The sequence below is a fragment of the Prunus persica genome, chromosome G7 (genome assembly GCF_000346465.2).
Source record: "Prunus persica cultivar Lovell chromosome G7, Prunus_persica_NCBIv2, whole genome shotgun sequence".
Taxonomy (NCBI): domain Eukaryota; kingdom Viridiplantae; phylum Streptophyta; class Magnoliopsida; order Rosales; family Rosaceae; genus Prunus; species Prunus persica.
The window spans coordinates 12053731-12077471 of NC_034015.1; the positions used below are offsets into that span (position 1 = coordinate 12053731).

The 23741-nt window shown below is 35.4% G+C and overlaps 2 protein-coding genes across 3 annotated transcripts; one reads left to right on the forward strand and one right to left on the reverse strand.

Annotated features, from left to right (window-relative positions):
- LOC18769940 (rRNA biogenesis protein RRP5) lies at positions 216 to 21205 on the forward strand. Of its 2 annotated transcripts, none has more exons than XM_020568220.1 (40): positions 216 to 863; positions 971 to 1179; positions 1471 to 1611; positions 1729 to 1902; positions 2724 to 2823; positions 4762 to 4880; positions 5001 to 5123; positions 5272 to 5343; positions 6471 to 6563; positions 7349 to 7462; positions 7569 to 7691; positions 9003 to 9188; positions 9384 to 9458; positions 10400 to 10536; positions 10931 to 11065; positions 11360 to 11499; positions 11579 to 11644; positions 12619 to 12725; positions 12870 to 12950; positions 13047 to 13121; positions 13216 to 13317; positions 13501 to 13669; positions 13769 to 13914; positions 14126 to 14209; positions 14296 to 14396; positions 14540 to 14693; positions 14892 to 14966; positions 15057 to 15204; positions 15837 to 16488; positions 17137 to 17197; positions 17309 to 17454; positions 17572 to 17755; positions 18068 to 18166; positions 18534 to 18916; positions 19023 to 19199; positions 19675 to 19771; positions 19849 to 20004; positions 20111 to 20341; positions 20436 to 20519; positions 20613 to 21205. In XM_020568220.1, the coding sequence occupies exons 1-40, from the start codon at positions 695 to 697 to the stop codon at positions 20715 to 20717; spliced, it is 5793 nt and encodes a 1930-aa protein (XP_020423809.1). In that variant the 5' UTR covers positions 216 to 694; the 3' UTR covers positions 20718 to 21205. The 2 variants fall into 2 exon arrangements, with proteins under 2 accessions (XP_020423809.1, XP_020423810.1); XM_020568221.1 differs by having other exon boundaries at positions 13772 to 13914; positions 20613 to 21098.
- Positions 21337 to 23163, reverse strand: LOC18770089 (strigolactone esterase D14). Its single transcript, XM_007202604.2, has 2 exons — positions 22346 to 23163; positions 21337 to 21957 (listed from the first exon to the last, which is right to left on the reverse strand). Exons 1-2 carry the CDS (start codon positions 22732 to 22734, stop codon positions 21525 to 21527), a joined length of 822 nt encoding a protein of 273 aa, XP_007202666.2. The 5' UTR covers positions 22735 to 23163; the 3' UTR covers positions 21337 to 21524.

Genomic DNA, 23741 nt, shown 5'->3' on the forward strand with positions numbered 1-23741 from the left:
GGGGTGGATTGTAACATTCCACATCGACCAACGGAGAGGGGGTGATGTGCTTATATGTACATGCCCACTTTCATCTAGCACGAGGCCTTTTGGGAGTTCACTGACTTCGGAGTCATGGGAACTCCGAAGTTAAGTGAGTTGGGGCTAGAGCAATTCCAAGATGGGTGATTCAATGGGAAGTTGCTCATGAGTTCCCAGAAACAAAACCGTGAAGGAATAGAGGGGGGCCCAAAGCGGACAATATTGTGCTTCGGCGGAACCGATCCCAGGATGTGACAAGTTCTGCTTATTTCAGCAGTATTTTTAAGCATGAGCATAATCTTTTTTTGTTGATAGAAAGTTTTGTAATGTTATGTTGTTTCCTATAGCGACAATTGCAGTATACCGACGTAATATACCTACAATTGTCGGTTGGTTCATGGTTTGTACCGCAACCACCCTTACTCACTATGGCCAAAAAAAAAAAAAAAGAAGCCCTACTATAAACTTACGACGCCGTTTGACTTGATCCTCCTCACCCACTCGCCCTAAACCCTTGCAGTCTGCAGCTCTATAGACTCTACCTTCTCAGTCTCTCAAAGCTTGTCTTCTAAAACCTCTAAAACCTCTAAAACCCCAATCCCTGAAAGCTACCCACGCACAATATATATACATATCACTCGTTGCATACAGCCACCACTATCGTTTTGTGAAAATGGCGGCGTCTTCCCAGAAACCCCAAGGCAAGAAGAAGGCCAGAGACCCCCCAAAGTTCAACAAGTCCTCCAAAAAGCCATTCAAACCAAACAAGGACCGAAACGACACCGCCCGGTCCGAAGCCGTCACTTTGCAGCTGGAAGACGACGTCCCTGATTTCCCCAGAGGTTCGAACTTCAGTAGTTTTTGTTTCTCAATTATGTGTTTTTATATTGAACTATATTGGCAATTAACGGGGTCTAAGTTGTTGATTTTTTATTTTTTTGAATTGAAGGTGGAGGAAGTGCTTTGAACAGACAGGAGCGCGATGAAATTCGGGCTGAAGTCGATGCAGAATTTGAGGCAGAGGAGCGGGAGATGAAGAAAAGAAAGAAGATAGGGATGCAGAAGAAGAGTCTCTCTTCGGAGGACGATTTCGGTTCGCTTTTCGGTGATGGTATTACTGGAAAACTACCTAAATATGCAAACAAGATCACTATGAAGGTATCCATCTGAAAACATAAAGCATTGTGATTTCTAACTTTCTTTTTAAAGAATTTAAATTTTCTTATGTGCATATATAAATATAAATGTTTGTATGTATAAGACAGCTAAGATAAATGACGTTATTACACTCTGACAAGTGAAGTTTTTGTAGTTCACCTATAATACTTAATACCCGTAAAAAATTATATAAAGTATTGTAGATTTTTTGTAGTCTATGCATCATGTGGGATTTTCCCTTTTTTTTGGGTTAAAAATTGTTGATGTACTTATACCTGTATGTCTGGTCAGAACATATCTGCTGGAATGAAGGTTTGGGGAGTTGTTGCTGAAGTAAATGAGAAGGACCTTGTAATTAGCCTTCCAGGGGGATTGCGTGGATTAGTTCGTGCTTCTGAAGCTTTGGATCCTATTTTGGATAATGAAACGAAGGTAATGATAAACATTTCTTTCCTTGTAACCCATAGTTATTGTCACTAACCCATTCTATGTTGAAGTATGTTTAATATATTTTCATGTAAGCAATCTTTACATTTTAATCTTTACCAGGCTGTAGCAGATAATCTCCTTGCTAGCATATTCCATGTTGGACAGCTGGTATCTTGCATTGTGTTGCAGTTGGATGAGGATAAGAAAGAGAAAGGGAAAAGGAAGATCTGGCTTTCTTTGCGCCTATCTTTGTTGCATAAGGGCTTCACTTTGGATTCTGTCCAAGAAGGCATGGTATGTGAACTAAGAAAGAGATAATCTGATCACATAGGTCACTTTCATTTTCTTCATATTTTGCCTTTCCTTGATTGATGAATAGTTGGAATTCTTCTGTATCATAATATAAATTTTATAATTGATAAGATTATTAAAAAATAGTTGATGCAACATCTCTAGTAGAAGGAGAGACATTATTGGTTATTTATCAATCTTCAACTGTAAGCATCCTACAATAGTGGAGCAACCACATACCATCGTAAAAATGCAGCAACAACATATGAACCCAGACAAGCAATCGACTATAGTGTTTTTCCCATTTGTCTATTTTTAATTAGGACAATTTGTCTCTGCCTTTGGAATGCACTGCTTTTAAAGTTGAAAGATGCTAATCTGTCTGTTTGGTCGATAACCGGACCTGCTTCTTTTAGTTTTTTTATTTTTATTTTTATACCGTGTTGCGCTTGCTACCCACATTCTGCATTAGCTGGCTTTTACTAGCTTTTTTCTGAACTGGGAACCTCAACAGTTGCACTGTTTATCACTTTATAATGAATGAAAATAATGATCCCTAATGTTGTTATTTATGTCTGGTTCACCTGATTGTTTGTTGGGGCACTAATTCAAAAGATTGTTATTATTATTATTTAATTCTTCAAGCTGAAAGAGTGATACAGTTCTTTTCCCCAATAAATATTCATGGAATTTAGGTGCAAATGTTCCAGAGTATTTCCTAGTTTTCTATAGTTAGGCCGATCTTTGCTGTTGGCCTGCTATGGTCATTTTGCATTTTTGGGGTGGCCTTCTAAATTTTGCTTTGCCATTGTTTATTATTTCAGGTCCTTACTGCATATGTTAAAAGCATTGAAGATCATGGTTACATTCTTCATTTTGGCTTATCTTCATTCACGGGGTTCTTGCCAAAAAATAGCCCAGCTGGTAAGTCGACTTGTACAGGTTTAGTTTTACCAGTTACTTTTAAGTGCCTTCTCCTTTACCTCTTTTTAGCCCAATATAAATCTAAACGTGCGAACAATATTCTCTCATGAGGTCCTTAAGTTAGATTCTTAAACGAGATCATATTTCACAGCTGTTAGATTAGATAGGATGATTCAAATTTTTTGAGATGCATCTTACTCACGGTGCACATGAGCTGTCCATATTTGATATGAAGATTGAGAAACATGAATTTATTTAAGGAACTGTAATTATCGAAATTCAAACATGTTTCCATTTATATTGTGTGATTAATTACTCTCTCAAAGTATTTTGTGGTTGACTAAAAGTTAGAATTTCATTCTAGTGAGAGTAACCTAAATAAGTATTGTGTTGTAGAAGACACTGGTTATTGCTGCTGATTAATTAGATAACAGTTCGTGCCCGTTTGGCATTGATTATTTGGGGTGATCAGTGATTTTTTAAAATTTTTGGGAAGCCCAACCCGTTTGGTAAACCATGAGAAAATCACTTATTGTTAAAAATTGCTGTGAGAGAAAGATATAAGGGAAAGCTGGTATAGAGCTGCTTTCATTTTCTGATTATGTGGCAATCAGTTTGGAGAGGCACTAGAGTTTAATGAAAATTTCAGAATTCCAAAAATAACCTCATGTTTTTACGCCCACGTCTCTTTCTCCTTGTTCTTCTACGTCCCATCGTTTATCTTCACGCCTTCTCTTCCATGTTCCTCAGTCCAGAGCTACTCTTCTCATTCTTTTCCTTCAATTTTTCTTGTTGGATTGTTGAAGCACTTTCTTGAAGCCACAAGAGCTACTCTGCTTATTCTTCTCATTCTTTTACTATTAACCAACGGACCAGTGAAGGATAGTATTCCAATTGATCTGTGAGAAGGTTAAAGTATCACTCATTGGAGATAAAGTGAGAGAGAACCCTGTGTTGTAATTTCATTTCTGTTCAATAAAAACATTTGTTTATTATGAAAAAGAAGATAAATAGAATAGTTAGAGTGATTAGATAAACATAGCAGGTGGAGCTTGAGAAAGATGAAAACAAAAATAACATGGATAGAGGTAATTAGGAAAAGTATTGCAGCATCAATGGAAATTTTTCCCAGGAGTAAGTGTTTTTCAAAAAAAAAATTTCCCAGGAGTAGGTGGAATGGAGGACGAGGTTTCATACATGGGTGGGACAAGGCTTGATTTGTTTTTTCTTTTATACCATATTCTCATGCTGGTAAAAAGTTATTTCATTACTATCCTTTCCTTTATACCATTGAAGAGCAAAAGGAATCAACTTTCACATGTAACAGACTAACCTTTATAATAAGATCGTGAAATTTTTTGAAGGTCACATGATGGCTAATGGAAATTCACAATACATGAGGTCACAGTAGATTGGTTGAGTGACTGTTTGGTGGAGCTCAATTGAATAGTATGCTTATACCTGTGTTCCTAATTTTTCAGTTGCTTAGAGGATCTTGAATAAAAATTATGGGTAGTACTCAGCATATAGATGCAATTTCCTTCTGCACAAAACCAGTGGACAGGTGGCCTGATATGTTTGCATGTCTTTTTCTTGGGTAAAGAAGATGAATCATTAAGAAGTCCCATTTGTAGCTTGTTTGTGGGCATGTTTTATTGTTGCTTGTTGGAACGAGGATTACTATTTTCTCCCAACTATTTTACTGTTTGATTGCAAGAATATGAATTTGTTTCAGATCTGAAATTCACAATTGATGTTTTTATGTGGTTTGTTCTATGTACTTGTTATTATACTATATTCCATTTCTTCGTTCTCACTTGTTTTTCAATCAATTGCGACTAGCCATACACTGTAGCTGTAATTTCTCATTTCGCTAATTGATATATAAACTCTTTTTCCTCTCCTTTTCATTTCCTGTTAATTCTGTTGTCTTTTCAGATAGCAAGGAGATTCAAGTGAACACTGGGCAACTACTTCAAGGTGCTGTTAGAAGTATTGATAAAGTCCGCAAGGTTGTGTATTTGAGTTCAGACCTAGAAACTGTATCAAAATGTGTGGTATGCCCCCTGTGCTTTTCTTCAGAAATTCATATGCGTTCCATGCTGCTTGTTTCACTGTCATAGTTTCACAGCTTCTCTTCTCATTTTAGAATTTTTTTTTCCTGAACTGATATACAGACCAAGGATCTCAAAGGAATTTCAATTGATCTACTTGTTCCAGGCATGCTGGTTAATGCTCGTGTGCTATCCACCCTTGAAAATGGGGTTATGTTATCATTTCTTACTTACTTTACTGGAACTGTAAGTTGTCAGTTCTGTATTCCTTCTTATATGAGTTGCTTACAAGAATCATACAAGCCTAAGATGACAGCTTGATAGGCTATGCGTATAAATTTTAAATTTTGTGGTGCTTTATATATATATATATTTATCCACTTCAATTTTTCAGGTTGACATATTTCATCTGCAAAATAGTTACCCTACCCTAAACTGGAAGGAGGATTATAATCAACACAAGAAGGCAAGTGTTAAAATCTGTAATCAATTTATCTCTATAGTTCTTAGTGCTGTTGATGATTTAGTGGCAATTGGAAACATGAATTTAACATATAGGTTATACATGCTTGATGTGAGAGTCATCGTACTTTTTAGCCAGTTAAAGGTGCATAACTATGGAGAAATCAGAAAGCAAAAAATGATATATTTCCATTGCATGTGATGTGTGGTCTGTGATAAGTCCTTAGCATGGATGCTTGATTTGGTGCTTTGAATTTTGATAATTTGATATGTTTGATGGAAGATTGTTACACATGGTCCTCCTTTCAAACATGTATGCTTTGTTCTTTTTTGGAATCAACTGCTATGTCTGAGCTGGCCTTCTTGTTTGCTGCATTGCTCTTCTCTGGTTTTGCTATAGTAGAAAATTAAAAATTGCAAAAGGTTCTGTTGTCAAGCTCCAGATCATAATCTTGTCAGATTAGTGGGTTAGCCATCTAGTAGACTGTCTTCCTCTTTTATTATGTTTTCCATTTTATGTTATGATGTCCTGCCTGATTAAGTTTTCCCTTGTAAAGTTCGGTTGCCATGTTGGTGTTTGTTCAAGTGCAGTACCTAACATGAGAAATCAAAGCATTCAATTTGAGAAAATATAACATGATTGGCTTTTATCGTACACGTTTGTATAATTATGTTGTAAATCTTTTAAAACTACTTTGGCGATATAACTTTTTGCTTATAAATTATGGTTGTAATTTACAAAAAGTATGACTCTTGTTTAATTATTTTATTTTATTTTAAAATATTGAAAAATAAAAAGTGCATTATTCATTCAGTTATGGCATCATAGAGTTTGGATGTGAAGTCTTAGAAAAAAAAAGGATGTAGATCTGAAGACTATGCCCTTATGATTGTACATCTTAATTATTGATTGGTTCTTTTGCAGCGTTGTGCTTTTGTTCTTTTGCATGCTTAATCTTCTAATACTTTTTATTTATGCTTTTATTAAGTTATTTAAGCACACTGTCTGTTATCCAATTAATTTTGGTTGATTGAGTTCTCTGTCGTCCTTGTTTGTTAACTTTGTTATTTTTGAGTTTCGTGTTTCTAATTGGTTTTTTTTAAAATCTGTTTTATGCTATTTTGGTTTAGGTTAATGCTCGAATATTGTTTATTGACCCTTCAACTAGAGCTGTTGGTTTGACGCTGAATCCACATCTTGTCCGCAACAAGGCTCCTCCTTCAGTAAGTTATTTCATATTCTTAAATTTCTTAGGTCATGTACTGTATGCTCTGGGATAAATTTTGGAATCAGAATTTTGTCTTTCTTTTATAAAGTTTTAATTTTACTTGTCTTGTAGCTGTAGTCTGTAGTTGTATAACCTTTTTGTGAGCAGGATTTGACTCTGGGCACATAGAAATAGGGTAACCGAGTCATTCCTGGTACATAATTCCATATCTAACAGAACTGAGGGCACATGTTGGGTTTTATTTGTCTTGTCGCAAGCAGATGCTGAGCAGGGGTTTCCATTAATGTGTTACCTTGTTTTTGGATTGATTTGTTTCTTCCACATCAATCAGAGTTTATTATCAAAGTTAGGATTATTAAAAAAGAACATGCCTTATTTTTCTACGAACTAGCATGGAAATCTTCGGTCATCCCATGCTATTGAAGCTTTTGTTGAGTAGCTACAACATTGTGGAGTCCCATCAAAATAAAAAAAAATTATCAACTCTGCATGAAACTTTTTCCTTTCACATATTCATAGTTTTTTTCGTTTGGTACATGTGATAGAGAGAATATTAAGATTTAAATTAGCAAGCTTTTTAAAAAGTGGGACACTCTCCTTCTACCCGCTTCGACCCCTCTCTCTCTCTCTCTCTCTCTCTCTCTCTTGTGGCAATCTTATAACTGCTTATGGAGCCTCTTTGTGAATAAGCTGAACTCATGTTTTAATAATCTACTGGTTAATAATGTTGGTAAGTAGTATAACTTGCTTGATCCTAACATCGTTTGCTTTAATGTGCAGCCTGTCAAAATTGGAGACATATGCGATGGCTCAAAAGTAGTCAGGGTAGATAGAGGGTTGGGTCTTCTGCTTGAAATACCATCTACCCCAGTTTCAACTCCGGCATACGTTAGTGTATGTTCATTTTGTGGCTTTGATTCAGAGACTTCTTTTGCTTACACAGTCCTTTTCATTTGGATAATGTTTCTGTTTTATTTATTATTTATTGCGTTAATTATAGATATGTGATGTGGCTGAAGAGGAAGTTCGGAAGCTTGAAAAGAAGTTCAAGCAAGGTAGTCATGTTCGTGTCAGAGTTCTTGGTTTTAGGCACTTGGAAGGACTTGCGACAGGGATTTTGAAGGTTATGCTTCTATATTTAACCCTGTTTCCGGTGATGGACACTTATTTGATATTACACCTTGCTGTATACTGTATAGTAGATGGGGAGCTGCAAAAGAGCTTTTCCATAAATGAGCCGTTTTACTGTGTCTTGGAATGGTCATTTACCAAACGACTTTGACTTGAACTTCGATGTTCAGGCTTTTCTGCTGAAAAAAAGCTTGCGTCTGAGTGGCATGTAACATGTCTCATTTTTCGCAAATGTTGGTATATTAGGGCTAAAATGTTGAAACTAGAACTCATATAGGCATATGATCATATTAGCCCAATCTGAAGATGGATGCTTTAATTATATGGGCATCTATTGATGGATTTGCGTTAAAGGACAGTATTATTTTCCTTTCAATTAAACTTAGGTAAACTTAATCTACAAATATGAGCTGGCCACCATAGGATCCAAGGACGACTTGTTGCATTGACAGACCAAATACGAGCAATCTCTAGAGTCTATTGTAAAGCATATGGTCCCAGGGGGGATTTGCCGACATAATTGTCAGCAAGTGAAGAATTTGATTCTTATATGCCAACTTTTATTACTTTGAATTTGACATATATAAGTAGACCAATCAAGAAAGAACAACTGCACTTGGTAATTTTTTTTTTCTTCAGTATATTTGTATTTACCAAGCAGTGGTCCAATTAGAATTTATCGAGTTTCTTTGAGTCATACTTGAAGAACTGAATATCTAGTTTACCTCATTTTGTTTGCAGCTTCGCATGAAAGTAGAATTTGTGTTCTTCCATTTACACAACAGTTAATACATAATTGCTTAGATGCTAGCAATTTTTTATTTTTATTTTTTGTATATGTTATGTTGTAAATGTCATTGGTGGTTGCAACCGTGTTCCCTGATATTTTCACTGGATGAGCCTTTTAGTGTTATGTAAAGGTTCTTTGTGTTATATGTTGTTTCAGAGTTGTTTGCATGTTGTTATGAAGCAACTGAATGGTATCTGTTCGTAACTGAATATGTTGACAACTCGCTTTTTGTAGTGTTTCATACCATAGACCTTGATTCTATATGTAAAGCTTATGTTTCGACATCTAGAAAAATCAAGATTTACTCTCTCTCTCTCTCTCTCTCTCTCTCTCTCTCTCAGCATTGTTAATGTCTATTCATAGCCAGAGATTTTGATTGGTGAGTATATTGTTGTTGTGTATTGTGCTTTCTAAAATGATGTTGATTATTTCACTTTCAGATGTTGCCCTTAGTTATTTACTAGTTTGTTTTTTATTAATATATACGAGTATGTTTAATTTTCTATGAAGCAGGCCAGTGCTTTTGAAGGGACAGTGTTCACTCACTCAGATGTCAAGCCTGGGATGGTGGTGAAAGGTAAAATCATAGCTGTTGACAGCTTTGGTGCTATAGTGCAATTTCCTGGTGGTGTGAAGGCACTTTGCCCTCTTAATCATATGTCTGAATTTGAAATTGCAAAGCCTAGAAAAAAATTTAAGGTATGTCATAATTGTACTCTTTTGGGTGCGTTTTCATTTTTTATATCCACCCACAAACACACACACCTAATATATGATCACTGGAACCTCGTGTGGATTTTATTTTATTTTGTCAGTCGATGACATTGAGGTGATAATTCATCTTTTGAAAAATTAATTTGGAACCTTTCATTCCATTTCCGTGTCACTATGTAGATTGGAGCTGAACTTCTGTTCCGTGTGCTTGGTTGCAAGTCCAAGAGAATAACCGTTACACACAAGAAAACACTTGTATGTAATATATTTGTACTTTTTTATTTATCTTATATTCTTTATTGGCTGGCTTAGTATTCCTTAGATGCATCTTGTCGATTTCCTGACAAACCACTCCTACAGAGAACTTACTGGAGTTACTCTTATTAACTTCTTGTGTGTATTTCAAAATCTCAATGTTGTCTCTTAACATATTAAATGATGGTATTGTATGTAAATACCATGGTAGCAGAGTTTATTTTCTGGCTCTAACTCCATGGATTTAGGTCGAAGAAAAACAGACTTGCAAGTAGGATCCTTTTTTTCCTTTTTACTATCAGTTCAACTGTTAGATCTGGTAAGGGTTTGCTCATATGCCCTCAATTTTGACTGTTAATGTGTAAAAATACATAACCCAGGACCACTTAATAAGATTGGTTGAGGTCTCATATGCGAAGGAAAAGGGTGGATTGGGAATTGGAAATGTGATCTAGTGAAACAAGGGCACATTTAGGAAAGTGGTTGTGGAGGTTTTCCTTTGGAAGATAAATCTTTGTTGCATGCTGTGATTAGAAGTAAATATGGGCTTCAGGAGAATGGTTGGGATGCAAGGTTAGTGGGTTCGAGTCAGTACCCAGGGAAATATAGTTCTCATGGTTAGGAGTTTTTTCTGGCTGCTGTCAGTTAGTGGGATGGGGGACAGTGAGATTTTTGGGAAGATTGTTGGGTAGGGAAATTACCTTTGTGTTGATTTGGAAATCTAGTGCTCCTAATAAGGTTTGTGGTTTGGCTTGGCTCATAGCTCATGGAAGAGCAAATTCGTTTTCTTATATATTTTTAATTACCATATCTTGACCTCATGCATTCTTAGTCATAAATATCAACTATTCATTGGCTATCTTTGTGATCTGATATGTTTTTTCACATTTCAAAGTAGCCTGGCTCATTTTCTGAAGCAAAGATTTATTGTTGATTTATAGGTGAAATCTAATCTTGGGATTGTAAGTTCATATGCTGACGCAGCTGATGGATTAATAACCCATGGCTGGATAAGAAAGATTGAGGAACATGGATGCTTTATCCATTTTTACAATGGGGTCCAAGGATTTGCACCAAGGCAAGGCCCTGATCACTTAGCTTGCAAATTTAAATAGTCTCTTGGACTTGAATGATGAGAAAGTGCATTTTACTTACTTGCAAGTTGCATGTGGCTTTTCTTTTTCCTGCTTGGTTGGTGATTTCTTTATCGTAGATGTTTAATTGTATATGTTTGCTTAACTATATATTTGGAAAGTAAAGAGTTGCTCTATATCTTTTTTTGGTACTTCATTTCTATTTGGATGTTTGTGCAAAATGTTTGTTTGTTTTCCTTCGTCTGATCCATTAAAGCTGAAGAGACTTCTCCATTCTTAAGCTGAAGAGACTTCTCTCTTTTGTTATGTTTGTTTCTTTGTTTTTTCTTTCATAAGACTCACCTTTTGTTATTGATTACTTTCTTAATTTGAAACCAGATCTGAACTCGGATTAGAACCAGGATCGGATCCAAGTTCCATGTATCATGTTGGGCAAGTTGTCAAATGTAGAGTTATTAATTCTAATCCTACATCAAGGCGGATCAAGCTTAGCTTCATAATAAGGCCCCCGAGGTTTGATTCCTTATGCCATGATAAAATAAAATAAAATAAAATGCATTTATCAGTGTTTTTTTTAGTAGATTTTGGAGAGAACACAAATGTTCTAATGTATCTATACCTGGAAAGGTGCTGAAAGTATTTCCAGTCAGCCGTAGGCTGTAGCTTGATTGGATTTGTACAGTGGATTACGTTTTAAAATTTTTAAAACCAGAACATCTATTTAGATTTTGAATTTTTCATTACCAAAGAAAAAGGAGACAAGCATGATAGTTTTTTCTACTAATTTAATTAGCGTTTTACTGACAGGGTTTCTGAGGATGATATGGCCAAGTTGGGTTGCCTTGTTTCAGGAGTTGTTGATCGAGTAACCCCCAATGCTGTTTATGTTAATGGAAAAGGTTACTCGATGGGTACAATTTTTACTGAACACTTGGCAGATCACCACGGTATATATTTCTTTGCCTTCGATATTGAATTTTTTCCTCTCTTGTATGGTGTTCTCTTATTGTATCTCTTGCTATGCAGGGCTTGCTGCTTTGATGAAGTCAGTTTTGAAGCCTGGATATGAATTTGATCGGTTGCTGGTATTAGGTATGGGAAATTTATCATCCATATTGACTTTGGGTTTTTTATTTACTTCTCTCTCTCTCTCTCTCTCTCTCTCTCTCTCTCTCTCTCTCTCATCCGTTATTGTTGGATGTTTTTTACACTGACAATTACAGAGTATTTCGAAATGCGTTCTTTTATCTTTACTTTGAGAAATAAAACAATAGTAAGAGAACAGAGAGGAGGGTGGATCACTATTCTCGGATTAAGAGGAAAATATACAATTAGAACAGAAGAATCTATGGAAAAAGTTCCATAGAGTTGGAATTTTCTTCCATAAGTTTTTATTCTGCTTTTCTCCTCTACCCCTTTTAGAAAAAGAATAAGCTCTGTTTTGTTGACCTGTGTTGTTAAATCATGATAAACAACTCCTAAATCCGGAGTAAATTTTTTAAAGTTACCTCAACTATAACCAAACCTTTGAGGAATCGAATGCAAGCAAAAGAAGTTGGATATTGCAAAGCCTTTAGTTTGTGATATCCTTGTTCATCCTAGGCTCTTAGCCTTGACATTTAAGTCAAATTTGAGTATTCGATGCATTTCTTCCCTGTATGAAACTATCTGTTGTAAGTTAATTAATTAATTTTTGTATAAGATAAATGATTAATTTATGTTTTGATTATACTTATATTACGTGGACAAGTTTTGGAAAGAATCTCAAAAGAGAAAAGAGAAAATAAAATAAAATGAATTTCTAATTTTTTGTTCAACAACCAGAGTTCTTAACCTCCAATTACTAATATTTTTTTCTCCTGGAGTGTGTAATTTGCAATTATATTCATTTATTATTTCTTAGCTCGCTCAATAGTTCTTATTTTATATTTCTCTTTGGCTCTCACAATTCGTATTTATTGTTGCAGTTTTCAATTTCTTACAGTCAGATGAAATCAGTATCATCCTTTATACTATTTATTAGATTAACAATATTAATTTTGGAAGTTTTTCTTGAATTGATGTAGACATTGAAGGGAACAATCTGATCCTCTCTGCAAAATATTCTCTGATTAATTCAGCTCAGCAGCTTCCCTCAGAACTTAGTCAAATTCATCCTAACTCAGTAGTACATGTAAGCAACTGGAGTTTTCAATGTGTAATATGGATTGTTATTTCTTTTCTGGAACACTTTAGGCAAGTTCTCTTTGTTTGTTTATTGTGTGAGGTGATTGCTTAGTACTTGTACGTGACTTAATCTATTGTTTATTTGAACCAGGGCTACATTTGTAACTTAATTGAAACTGGGTGCTTTGTGCGCTTTCTTGGGCGTTTGACTGGTTTCTCCCCCAGGCACAAGGTTCATTTCTTCCCCTTAAAATTTCCCTTATTCTTCACTCCACTTCTGTTACATCTGAATCCAATGATGTTTTGTATCCTCTTCACCATTTTGTAGGCAATGGATGACCATAAAGCTGATCTTTCAGAAGCCTATTACATTGGACAATCTGTTCGCAGTAATATACTCGATGTTGGTGAACTGTTTGGGACTGATACTTTAATTTAGAGTTATTAAGAGACTAGTAAGTAGTAATCATATTTTTAACTACTTATTTTCTCCCCAGGTTAGTAGTGAAACAAGTCGAATAACTCTGTCGTTGAAGCAGTCGTCTTGCACTTCAACAGATGCGTCCTTTATTCAGGAATACTTTATTTTGGAGGAAAAGGTAACCATTATTGGCACCGTTCTAATATGAATCATCTTCCTAAATTATTTTATAGGTTGTTTCATACATATTTCATATCACATAATTGTTATTTCACATTGCTGGAGCCTCTATTAAGATATTTTGCTAGATTTTTTATTTTATTTTATAGTTCTAAATCTTCAAATCTTACTTTTGATTCAGATTGCTAAGCTGCAATTGTTGGACTCAAAAGAACCCAAGTCAAATTGGTCAGAAGGATTTACAATTGGCAGTGTTGTTGAGGGAAAAGTACAGGAGGTAAAGGACAGTGGAGTTGTTGTCGGCTTTGAGAAATATAATGATGTCTTTGGTTTCATCACACACTATCAATGTAAGTTATTTCACTCAAGGTGTGGTTAATTATTTGATTTATTATTTTCTTTCAACTGTAATAAATTTCCTTTGTTTTTCCCCTCTATACTCTCTGTAGTAGGTGGTACCAATGTAGAAACAGGCTCCATCATTCAAGCAGTTGTCCTCGATATTGCCAATGCAGAGCACCTTGTTGATTTATCGCTGAAACAAGAGTTCAATAATAAATTAAAAGAAAGTTCTAACAGCCAAACTCATAAGAAGGTTAATTGCATTCCTTGTCTATCTCTACCTTTTTCAGTTTGATGTGTGAACTTCATAATGAATATGTAATGAGGGCAGACAAATTATTTTTGAAAAATATAATTTATTTCTCACTAGTGAAGATTTTGTGTCACTCTTTCCGTATTCGTGTTTTTTTTTCCTAACCTGTAGCTTTGTTGTATTGCTCTACTTTATTACATATTGATTTCAGAAACGAAAAAGAGAAGCTTCAGATGGCCTGGAGGAACATCAGACAGTAAATGCAATTGTTGAGATTGTGAAGGAGAATTACCTGGCAAGTTTTGATGTTAATATAAGTTATAATTGATTTATTCATGTCCTCGGCCTCTTTTTATCTGATTTTTATAATGTGCATTGCAGGTTCTTTCAATCCCGAAGTATAACTATGCTATAGGATATGCATCAATCTCTGACTACAACACTCAAAAATTTCCTCAGAGACAGTATTTGAACGGACAAAGGTGATCATGGTGTTGGTCGTGGTGATAGATATTTTTTCTGCTCTATATTCAATCTGTTTATTGTTCCATATGGCAACAAGGTTGTGTTCTTGTTGTTTTAAAGAAAATGGCCCAGCAACATGAAATTATATATCTTAATGCAGTGTCAATGCCACGGTCATGGCCCTTCCAAGCCCTACAACAGCAGGAAGGTTGCTTATGCTACTTAACTCTCTAAGTGAGTCCGCTGAGACATCCAGTTCAAAAAGGGCAAAAAAGAAGTCCAGCTATAAAGTGGGATCTGTGGTTCAGGCTGAGGTAATTTCTGTTTCTGGTTATTTACAACTTACCGTTGGTCATCAACTGTGTTTGAGTTAACATGGCCTTTGATTTTTTTTAATTTTTTTTCCGCTTTTGATTTGTTTAGAACAATATTTGTGAATACAAATTTATACATATCTTTTGGACTGGCTAAGTACTCATGTATTGCACTTATCACGTGTTGCCACAATCCAGATTACTGAAATAAAGCCTCTTGAACTAAGATTGAAATTTGGAATCGGCTTTCATGGGCGAGTTCATATAACAGAGGTAATATTTATGAATAATTTGATTTGAACCTTTGAAAGTTTAAATTTGTACCTTTTAAAGTAAATTTTTATGCAATCACACTTCACGCAGGTAAATGATGAGCTTCTGGAAGAACCATTTAATAACTTCAGAATTGGGCAAACAGTGACTGCAAGGATCGTTGCTAAGACTAATTATTCAAATAGCAACAAAAAGAGCTATCAGTGGGATCTTTCCTTGAAACCTACCATGCTAATAGGTAAATTTTTATCTAATTTTTTGCTTGAATTAGTATGTTTCATTTGATTGTAAGAGCACAGACTGATGGTTGCTTAAATTTTCTAATCCTAATCCAAGCCTCCTAAATAAATGTCTACCTTCTTCTCAAAGCAAATAAAATGTCTATCTTAGATGTATAGTAATGTCTTGGACCACAAAATCTTGGGTCATCATAGCCATAGCAACTTTTGTTTTTAAAGATTCCCTCAACTTGTATGACACAGTCAATTATATTTCTCCATTCTAGAAATAATATGCTATTCATTTAGCTTCTCCCTTGCGGTTCTCTTTTAAAAACTTCTCATTTACCTTTTCTCTTTATGATTCCTCATTTACCTTTTTGTAATTCTAATTAATCCAATTTTTGTAGCATCAATTTTCAGCTGCACATATTCCCAGGAAAGCTTCATTATGTGACGTTCTAGCTGTGTTTGAGTTTATTAGTCATTCTCTCATGGATATTATTTGATTTGGATATTTAAGTTGTGTTGCCTTCTCTTAATTATTTTATTAATGGAGTTCCGGCAAAATATTGTTTAATTTATTTTACCTACTTGTTCCTCAAGCATTGATGAAGTCTTACTTGGTGTGGAATATGCATTTTCCTTTCAGGTTCCTGCGAAATAGGGGAGAAGATTATGACTGAAGATCTTGATTTCTCAACAGGGCAATGTGTCACTGGTTATGTTTATAAAGTGGATGGTGAATGGGTCTGGTTGACCATATCTCGAAATGTTAGGGCTCAGCTTTTTATTCTTGATAGTGCTTGTGAGCCTAGTGAACTTCAAGAGTTTCAGAAACGCTTTCATCTGGGAAATGCTGTATCTGGTTATGTATTAAGTGTTAACAAGGAGAAAAAGCTATTGCGACTAGTTCTGCATCCTTTATTTCCCATCTCTGGCAAAATTGTTGATCATGAAGTTTCAAAGATGGAAGATCCGCACAATAACATCTTGAATGAGAATGTAACTGCTCATATTCGCGAGGGAAGTGTTGTAGGTGGGAGAATAATAAAAGAACTTCCAGGTGTTGGTGGTTTGACGGTGCAAATTGGACCCCATATGTATGGCAGGGTTCATTATAGTGAACTTTCTGACTCATGGGTGACTAACCCATTGTCTGGATATCATGAAGGGCAATTTGTCAAATGCAAGGTCCTTGAACTTATCCGCTCTGTAAGGGGAACTTATCACATAGATTTGTCATTACGCTCTTCTTTAGTTGGCATGCTTGGTCCAGATTGCAAGGGATCCCATGATGACACGTAAGTCATGTCTTAATCACCACAAAAACCTCAAAGCAGAACTTTTATTACATCTTTTGTTGCTCTCTTGTTAATAAGTTGCATATATAATTCATGCAATTGTCCAAAATATTTATTTTTAAACTTCTTTTTCATATGCTTTCAGTCTAGAATTTGTTTGCATACGTTCTCTTGATGTGGGATACACGCATGTTAATGATGTAATGCACTTATGTATAGGGTGTGCGTGTGTATGTAAACACTAGTGTGCTGATGATGTTGTTTGAAACATATTAGCATTCTGCTGGACATCTGTTGCTTTGAATAAAGTATCAGTCATTACATGACGAGTCACTAAAAAGATGGCTTATTCTTCTATTAGTTTTGATTGACAGCTGATATTCACACTTCCCTTTGTCATCCTGCACTCCATAATCAATATTTTATTATTTTATAACGTGAACAAAAAGAGTGTAGAATGACAAACTGGGGGTGTGAATAACATTTTTCCTTTTGTTATGCTGAACAAATTTTTCTTTTACTTTTGCATAGTCGCTGTCTAAAATCTTACAATCTAAATTGTTATTCTTTGGTTTTCACTAATTGTTTCTTGCTTTGGTTCTTGTTTTCTTCGCTTTGCTACTAAAGACAAACATTTTTTCTCTTCAGGCATGCTCATACCAAACGCGTGGAAAAGATCGAAGATCTTAATCCTAATATGATGGTTCAGGTGTTGTAGAATTTACTCTCCCAAACCTTCACTTGATTTTTTTTTATTCTATGTACTTTCTGGGATAATGCAGTGTCTTATGTTGGTCGTGATTATTTCTGGATCTGATAGGGTTATGTGAAAAATATTACTCCAAAAGGATGTTTTATTTTTCTTTCCCGGAAGATTGATGCCAAAATTCTTGTCTCCAATTTATCTGATGGATATGTTCAAGATCTTGAAAAAGAATTCCCAGTTGGAAAACTTGTAATTGGCAGGTAAGAGTTTTTTCTATTTTACTTTTTTTAAAAATTTGCAGGCTGTGCTTAAAAAGTTTTACTTCTTGGTAGAAAATTGATGTAATGCTGTACTATTACTAAGAAGCTTAAGTTCAGGGTGTCATCTGTAGAGCCGCTATCGAAGCGAGTTGAAGTGACATTGAAGTCATTGGGTGCAACCAGTGCGACACAATCTGGAAGTAATAATTTGGATAGCTTGCATGTTGGAGATATTATCTCTGGCAGGGTAAAACGGGTGGAGCGATATGGTTTATTCATCACGATTGACAATACAAACGTGGTAAAGGATGAGTAATATCAAGCAAAATTAATGTTTTCTTTCTATGTATGTTTTTGTGTGTGTGTGTGACAACATTTACCCAAAGTTTTTCCTTGATAAATTTGCAATTTTGGATATAATTCCATTTCCTGGTTAAGCATTTAATATTCCTTTGACAACAAACATACACTCTGGCAATTTTTTTTTATTTAAAAAGTTCTCTGATCTTCAACTAAGAAATGCTTCTGTTTTGTTATACACGTGGGAATGCTTTAGTAATTCATGAATCAGTTTTCGCTGAAATGATTTCAAGTATTTTGCTTTTGTGCTTAGGTTGGACTATGCCATGTGTCAGAGCTTTCAGAAGATAAAGTAGAGAATATTGAAACCAAGTACAGAACAGGAGAGAGGGTGACAGCAAAAGTATTGAAGGTATTATTGTCTGTTATGGTTGGAGCACATTCCTCACTCTTGCATCCTCTTGGGGTTCTTGATGTTTCAATAGTAGAATAGGTTGGAAATGAATAGTTAGCCACTAAAACCCAATTACTGTGGCATTTCATTTTTTTTGCAATTTGTGGGATCTGTTTAACTGCATAACACAGAACTTGATGAGAATATCTGGTTCACTCTGTTTGTGCTGTTTACACATTTCCTTAAATAAAATAAAAAGGTACTGTCTCCCATAAAAAGATGCATGTTATCATATTTCATTTCAATAATTTCAATGTGGTAATTTTAGGGCTGTGTTATGCATTCATGACAATTGTCATGTTAATTATTCGACTTTATTTATCAGGTGGACAAAGATAGGCACCGAATTTCTCTTGGGATGAAGGATGTATATATCATGGAAAATAATGACCTTCAAACGTCCTCAGAACAAGATCCTGATGAAGACATTATAGAAAATGGCATAACGGATGGTAGTTTGTCTGCAATGTTTCCTGGAAGCAGTTCATTTTGTACCCAAAACATGGATGTTGAATATGAAAATGCAGAGCCTCAGTTTCTTGCACAAGCAGAATCAAGAGCTTCTGTTCCTCCTCTTGAAGTCACTCTTGATGACATAGAGCAATTCAACGGTGATAATATTGTTAGTCAAGATCAAGAACATCCTGATGTGGACACTGTAAATGAAAAGAAAAAGCAGCTTACAAAGAAAAAAGCTAAGGAAGAAAGGTTAGTTTTGTACTCATTTGTCTTTGGCTCTTGTTTCTTTGTCTAAGGTTGTCAACTTACTCCCCTCTTACCCTTTTGTTTTTAATTTGGAAACAATTTTCTGCAGGGAGCGTGAGATAAGGGCTGCCGAGGAAAGACTGTTGGAGAAGGATATACCAAGAACTGATGAGGAGTATGAGAAACTAGTTAGAAGTTCTCCAAATAGCAGTTATGTTTGGATAAAGTACATGGAATTTGTTCTCTCTACGGCTAATGTTGAGAAGGCACGCTCTATTGCCGAAAGGTACTCCGTAGCAAAAATACTTGTTGCTAATTTGCTACTATGACAATGATGTGCTGCTGGCATAATCGTTTAAACATATAATGCTTCTTGACCTGAGTCTCTCTCTCTAGAAATGTTGTACAGATTTCCATTGTAATATATGTTTGATAGTGAGGTATAGGGTTTCAAAACTTGTTTTAGGGTATGGAACAAGAGGGTTAAGACCTTCATAGGAGCTGTGCTTAAGAGGAACAATTGATTTAATTGGACTAAAGTTTTGAGGAACTTGAAGGTTGTGATTTGAATTATTGTAAGAATAAGGTTTCCGTTTGGAGTACCATAGGCACTTATGCTGAACTGAGAAGTCCTGGTTGATTTATGGTGCTTATAGCTTTTTCCGGTTTTCTCATGTGTGTGTCGGCGTGCATGCATGTTATACTAGGATAACCCTTATTTACATAATTTCGACTAAATGTAGCTCTCTTTTTCTGTCAAGGGCTTTGCGAACAATAAACTTCCGAGAAGAGAATGAGAAGCTCAATATTTGGGTGGCCTATTTTAATTTGGAAAACAAATATGGAAGTCCTCCAGAGGTAATAAAACTAGTAAAAGGTCTTCTTGTCTTTCTAACGTTGATATGAAGTCCTTTAATCTGTTTTTCATTTTTCAGGAGGCTGTAATGAAAGTCTTCCAAAGAGCAGTGCAGTATAATGATCCCAAAAAGGTTCATCTAGCACTCTTAGGAGTGTATGAAAGGACTGAGCAACACAGGTTGGCTGATGAGCTATTTGATAAAATGATCAAGAAGTTCAAGAAGTCTTGCAAGGTATATTATTATCTCCTATATTTGTGCTCTCCTATTGCGTGTGTGCGTTGTGTAGATGTTCAAACGCTCAGTTAATTTATAAACACTAAATTTAATGGAAATTTAGGTTTGGCTAAGGCGGGTCCAGATGCTCTTGACACAACAGCGGGATGGGATTCAGGATGTTGTCAGTCAGGCTGAAAAAGTCCTTCCCAAGCATAAACATATCAAATTCATTTCACAGACAGCCATCCTTGAGTTTAAATGTGGAAATCCAGAGAGAGGGCGATCCATGTTTGAAAATATTTTGCGGAATAATCCAAAGAGAACAGACTTGTGGAGCGTCTATCTTGATCAAGTAAATCTCCTTTTACCAGCATTTCAGTATTATTTCTTTTACTGTCTCAAATTCAAGACAGTAGTTACCTACTCTTTTGTATCAACTGTGGCAGGAAATTCGACTTGGAGATGGTGATCTGATACATGCACTATTTGAGCGGGCAACTAGTCTGAGCCTCCCAGCAAAAAAGATGAAAGTGTGTACAATCATATTCCCCTTTAACTGAGAATGTTTTGCCTTTGTATTCTCTGTTATAGCTTATATTGGTGCTTCATGTATGGTTTTGCAGTTCTTATTCAATAAGTATCTGCAGTATGAGAAGTCTCATGGTGATGAAGAGAAGATCGAATATGTGAAACAGAAGGCAATGGATTATGTGAATTCTGTGGCTTGATATCAATTGTTCCTCTCACATGAAGGAGACAAGTTTCCTGATTCAGATTGCTACCCAAATTATTTGTCAACCTTGTACAAGAGAAACGAGGTTATTGTCAGTTATCGCCATCATGACACCACTATCTCCACCACCACACTTGCAATGCTGTTTCAGCTTTTTGAGGAGGCTATATGGCAGGATGTAGAAGGGTACCATTGTAAAGATGGAGAAGGTACCCTTGATCCTTGTCAAAATAAAGTAAGATTTACGTAGGATCACCGTTCTTATTATATTTGTTACTCTGAAACTGTGAAATTGGTTTTCCACCGGGGGTGGAGTTTTGCTCTCTTTTGTATTCTTGGGAATTGTAAGTTAATAGAATTCTTCAGTTCAGTACAGATATTCTAGTGAAATTGCAATGATTTTTTGCTCTATTTTGTATCCTTGAGAATTGTAAGATTCTTTCTCTATTATGAAAATTCGCGATATCATACCAATTTCTTTTTAAACAATCTAATTGAAAAATATATATCTTTTTCAACCTACTTGGAGTGCGACCAACTTCCATCCTTATAATTAATCTACTCTGAAATATTAATTTAAGAACGATAAATTAATTAGAAAAATAAATTGAACTCCATAATATAATCTTATTAAGTGGTTGAAAGCCGATAAATTTTCGTAGAAAAATGAAAATTATTCTTAAAATTAACATTTTAGGGAAGCAATAATTTGCAATAAACGTGACTTGCAAGGTTTTTTTTATTTTTTATTTTATTCTGTAGAGTATGCTCCCAATGATTAGTTAAGAACACCACCATGTGTCTATTTGATGTGAAGAAATCTTTTCAGGACTTTTAAGAGCAAAGGGTGAACTGTCAACTGGGGAAAATGGCCTTCTGTATTTAATATCTTAACTCTGGCAGGACCACCAAGCCTTTTCTTCATGTAAAACGCAACCGTTTTTGGAACAATAAAATCTTTCCTGGATTGGATTATGCTACTTGGCACCACAACTTGTGGCAAAATTCTTCTGAGGTCGCTTAGAAATACAGTTCTAGCAACACTCACTGCAATCTTGGGTGTCATTCTTCCCAAACTGTTTTCGAACTCGGCTATGGCACTTGTGTCTTTTACACCTATTGCTATTGGAGCAAAACTTAGAACCCAATTTGAGAAATTCTGATTGATTTGGTTGAAGAATGCATCGAGTTCTGTTCTGGTAAAGCCTCCATTGTATCTTGTTTTGTTGAGGTATCTACAAACAAAATCAACACAAAATTGAGTCAACGACAAATTCTGATATTGTCTACATATACCATATTTACTAATCACATATTATTTAAAAGAAAAAAAAAATATATATATATATATATATATATAAGTGGATTATATCATAGTAAAACATGAGTTTTTAAAGAGTGTGTAGTATGCTAAAGTACTTTTTTGAAAAGCAGCATACCAAACCAGGATTGACTGTCCAAAAGTCAATGGCAAATATTGCGTATTGTCATTTACTCCAAAGAAGTACTTGGCTCCCACTGTGATTTGCTACTTATCAGAGATAGGGCAAGCAGGGTTCTATGCCAAATTTTGTGTCTGTGTGTGACAGTGAGAGAGAGAGAGAGAGAGAGATGCATCATGACCTGGGAGAGCCACCTAGCAGGATAAGGTGCTGAAACAGGTGTGGTCTTTGAATAGAAGCGATGCATCCAACCATGGCAGACATGGAGTGGCCCAGATATACAGTCTTATTGACATTGAGATGATCAAGAAGGCACAGCAAGTCCTCTGCGTAGGCACCAAAATTTGAGTCGTACCTTTCAGGGTCATAGAGTTTTGGATCAACATTTGGTGAAAAAACCAAGTCGAAAACCACAACCTTGAAATAGCATGCAAGAAAGGGAATGAGGAAGTGCCAAACTGTTTGGTCTGAACCAAACCCATGAGCCAGAACCAAAGTCTGGCTGCCATTTCCATACACATGAGTGTTTAGGGCTTGGACAATGCCTCCTCCATGGCATAGGGCTTCCATTTATTAGAAACTAGATTTCGCAACTTTTGGATTTGGGTTGTGTTGTGGATGGATGTGGTTTGTATAAATAGGTCTTTTCTATATCACTAGGTGGCTCGAGAGAGCGAGAGAGCATTGATCATGGACTGAACATATCAGTCACGCTATGGAAAAAGATATAAATATGTACATAAATAAGTTGAAAGTTCCTTCCTTCCAACTGTCCATGAAAAAACTGCTGAAAAGTTGCGTGCTGTATTTTTTTTGGTTGCATAAATGCTGTTGCTACATTCGTTCCGACCAAAAAAAAAAAAAAAAAAAACACATTCGATCATGACCTGTAATGTTTGTCTTTTTCTTATGCATATGTATACAGACGTAATATATAGGCTTATTTACAGTAATGTCTCCGAAATTACGATCAAATTTTATTTTGTCTTCCTAAATATAAAGTGGTCCACTTTTTCCGTTTTGGTGACCGATTTTGCCCTTTGCCATCAACTACATCTAAAAGTCTGTTAACTTTGATGACGTGTCAGATATTTTTTGTAACTTCATATATATGGATCATTATTCACCAATTGAGTAGGTGATGTGGCAAGTGGAGTCCACCTCCATATAAATAAAAATATAATTAAATATTCTAATGTTTAAAAGTAACTAAAAATTTTAAAAGAAAAAAATTTCAAATAATTAAAAAACCTCCATCATGGTTTGAAGTTGGAACTTCCTTTCCAATTTTAGACAAAAGCGAACACCAAAAAGTCTCATGATGAAAGACTGTAAATTCGTTTGGGTGGACAAAAAATAGCTAACTCGATCATCTTTGCTTAAAATTCCTCTAAAGATACTAGTAACTGCCGAGCTTGTACCTGAAGAGAGAATTGGATAATTAAGACTACAAAAACTAGAGCTCCAAGGATATCATTTAGAAACCACTAGAGGTTTTTTTTTTTTTTTTTTTTTTTGGGTTTTCTATCTCTCTGATCCTCCGTTCCAGCAAGGTAATTTCTGGGTTTATGAGCTGG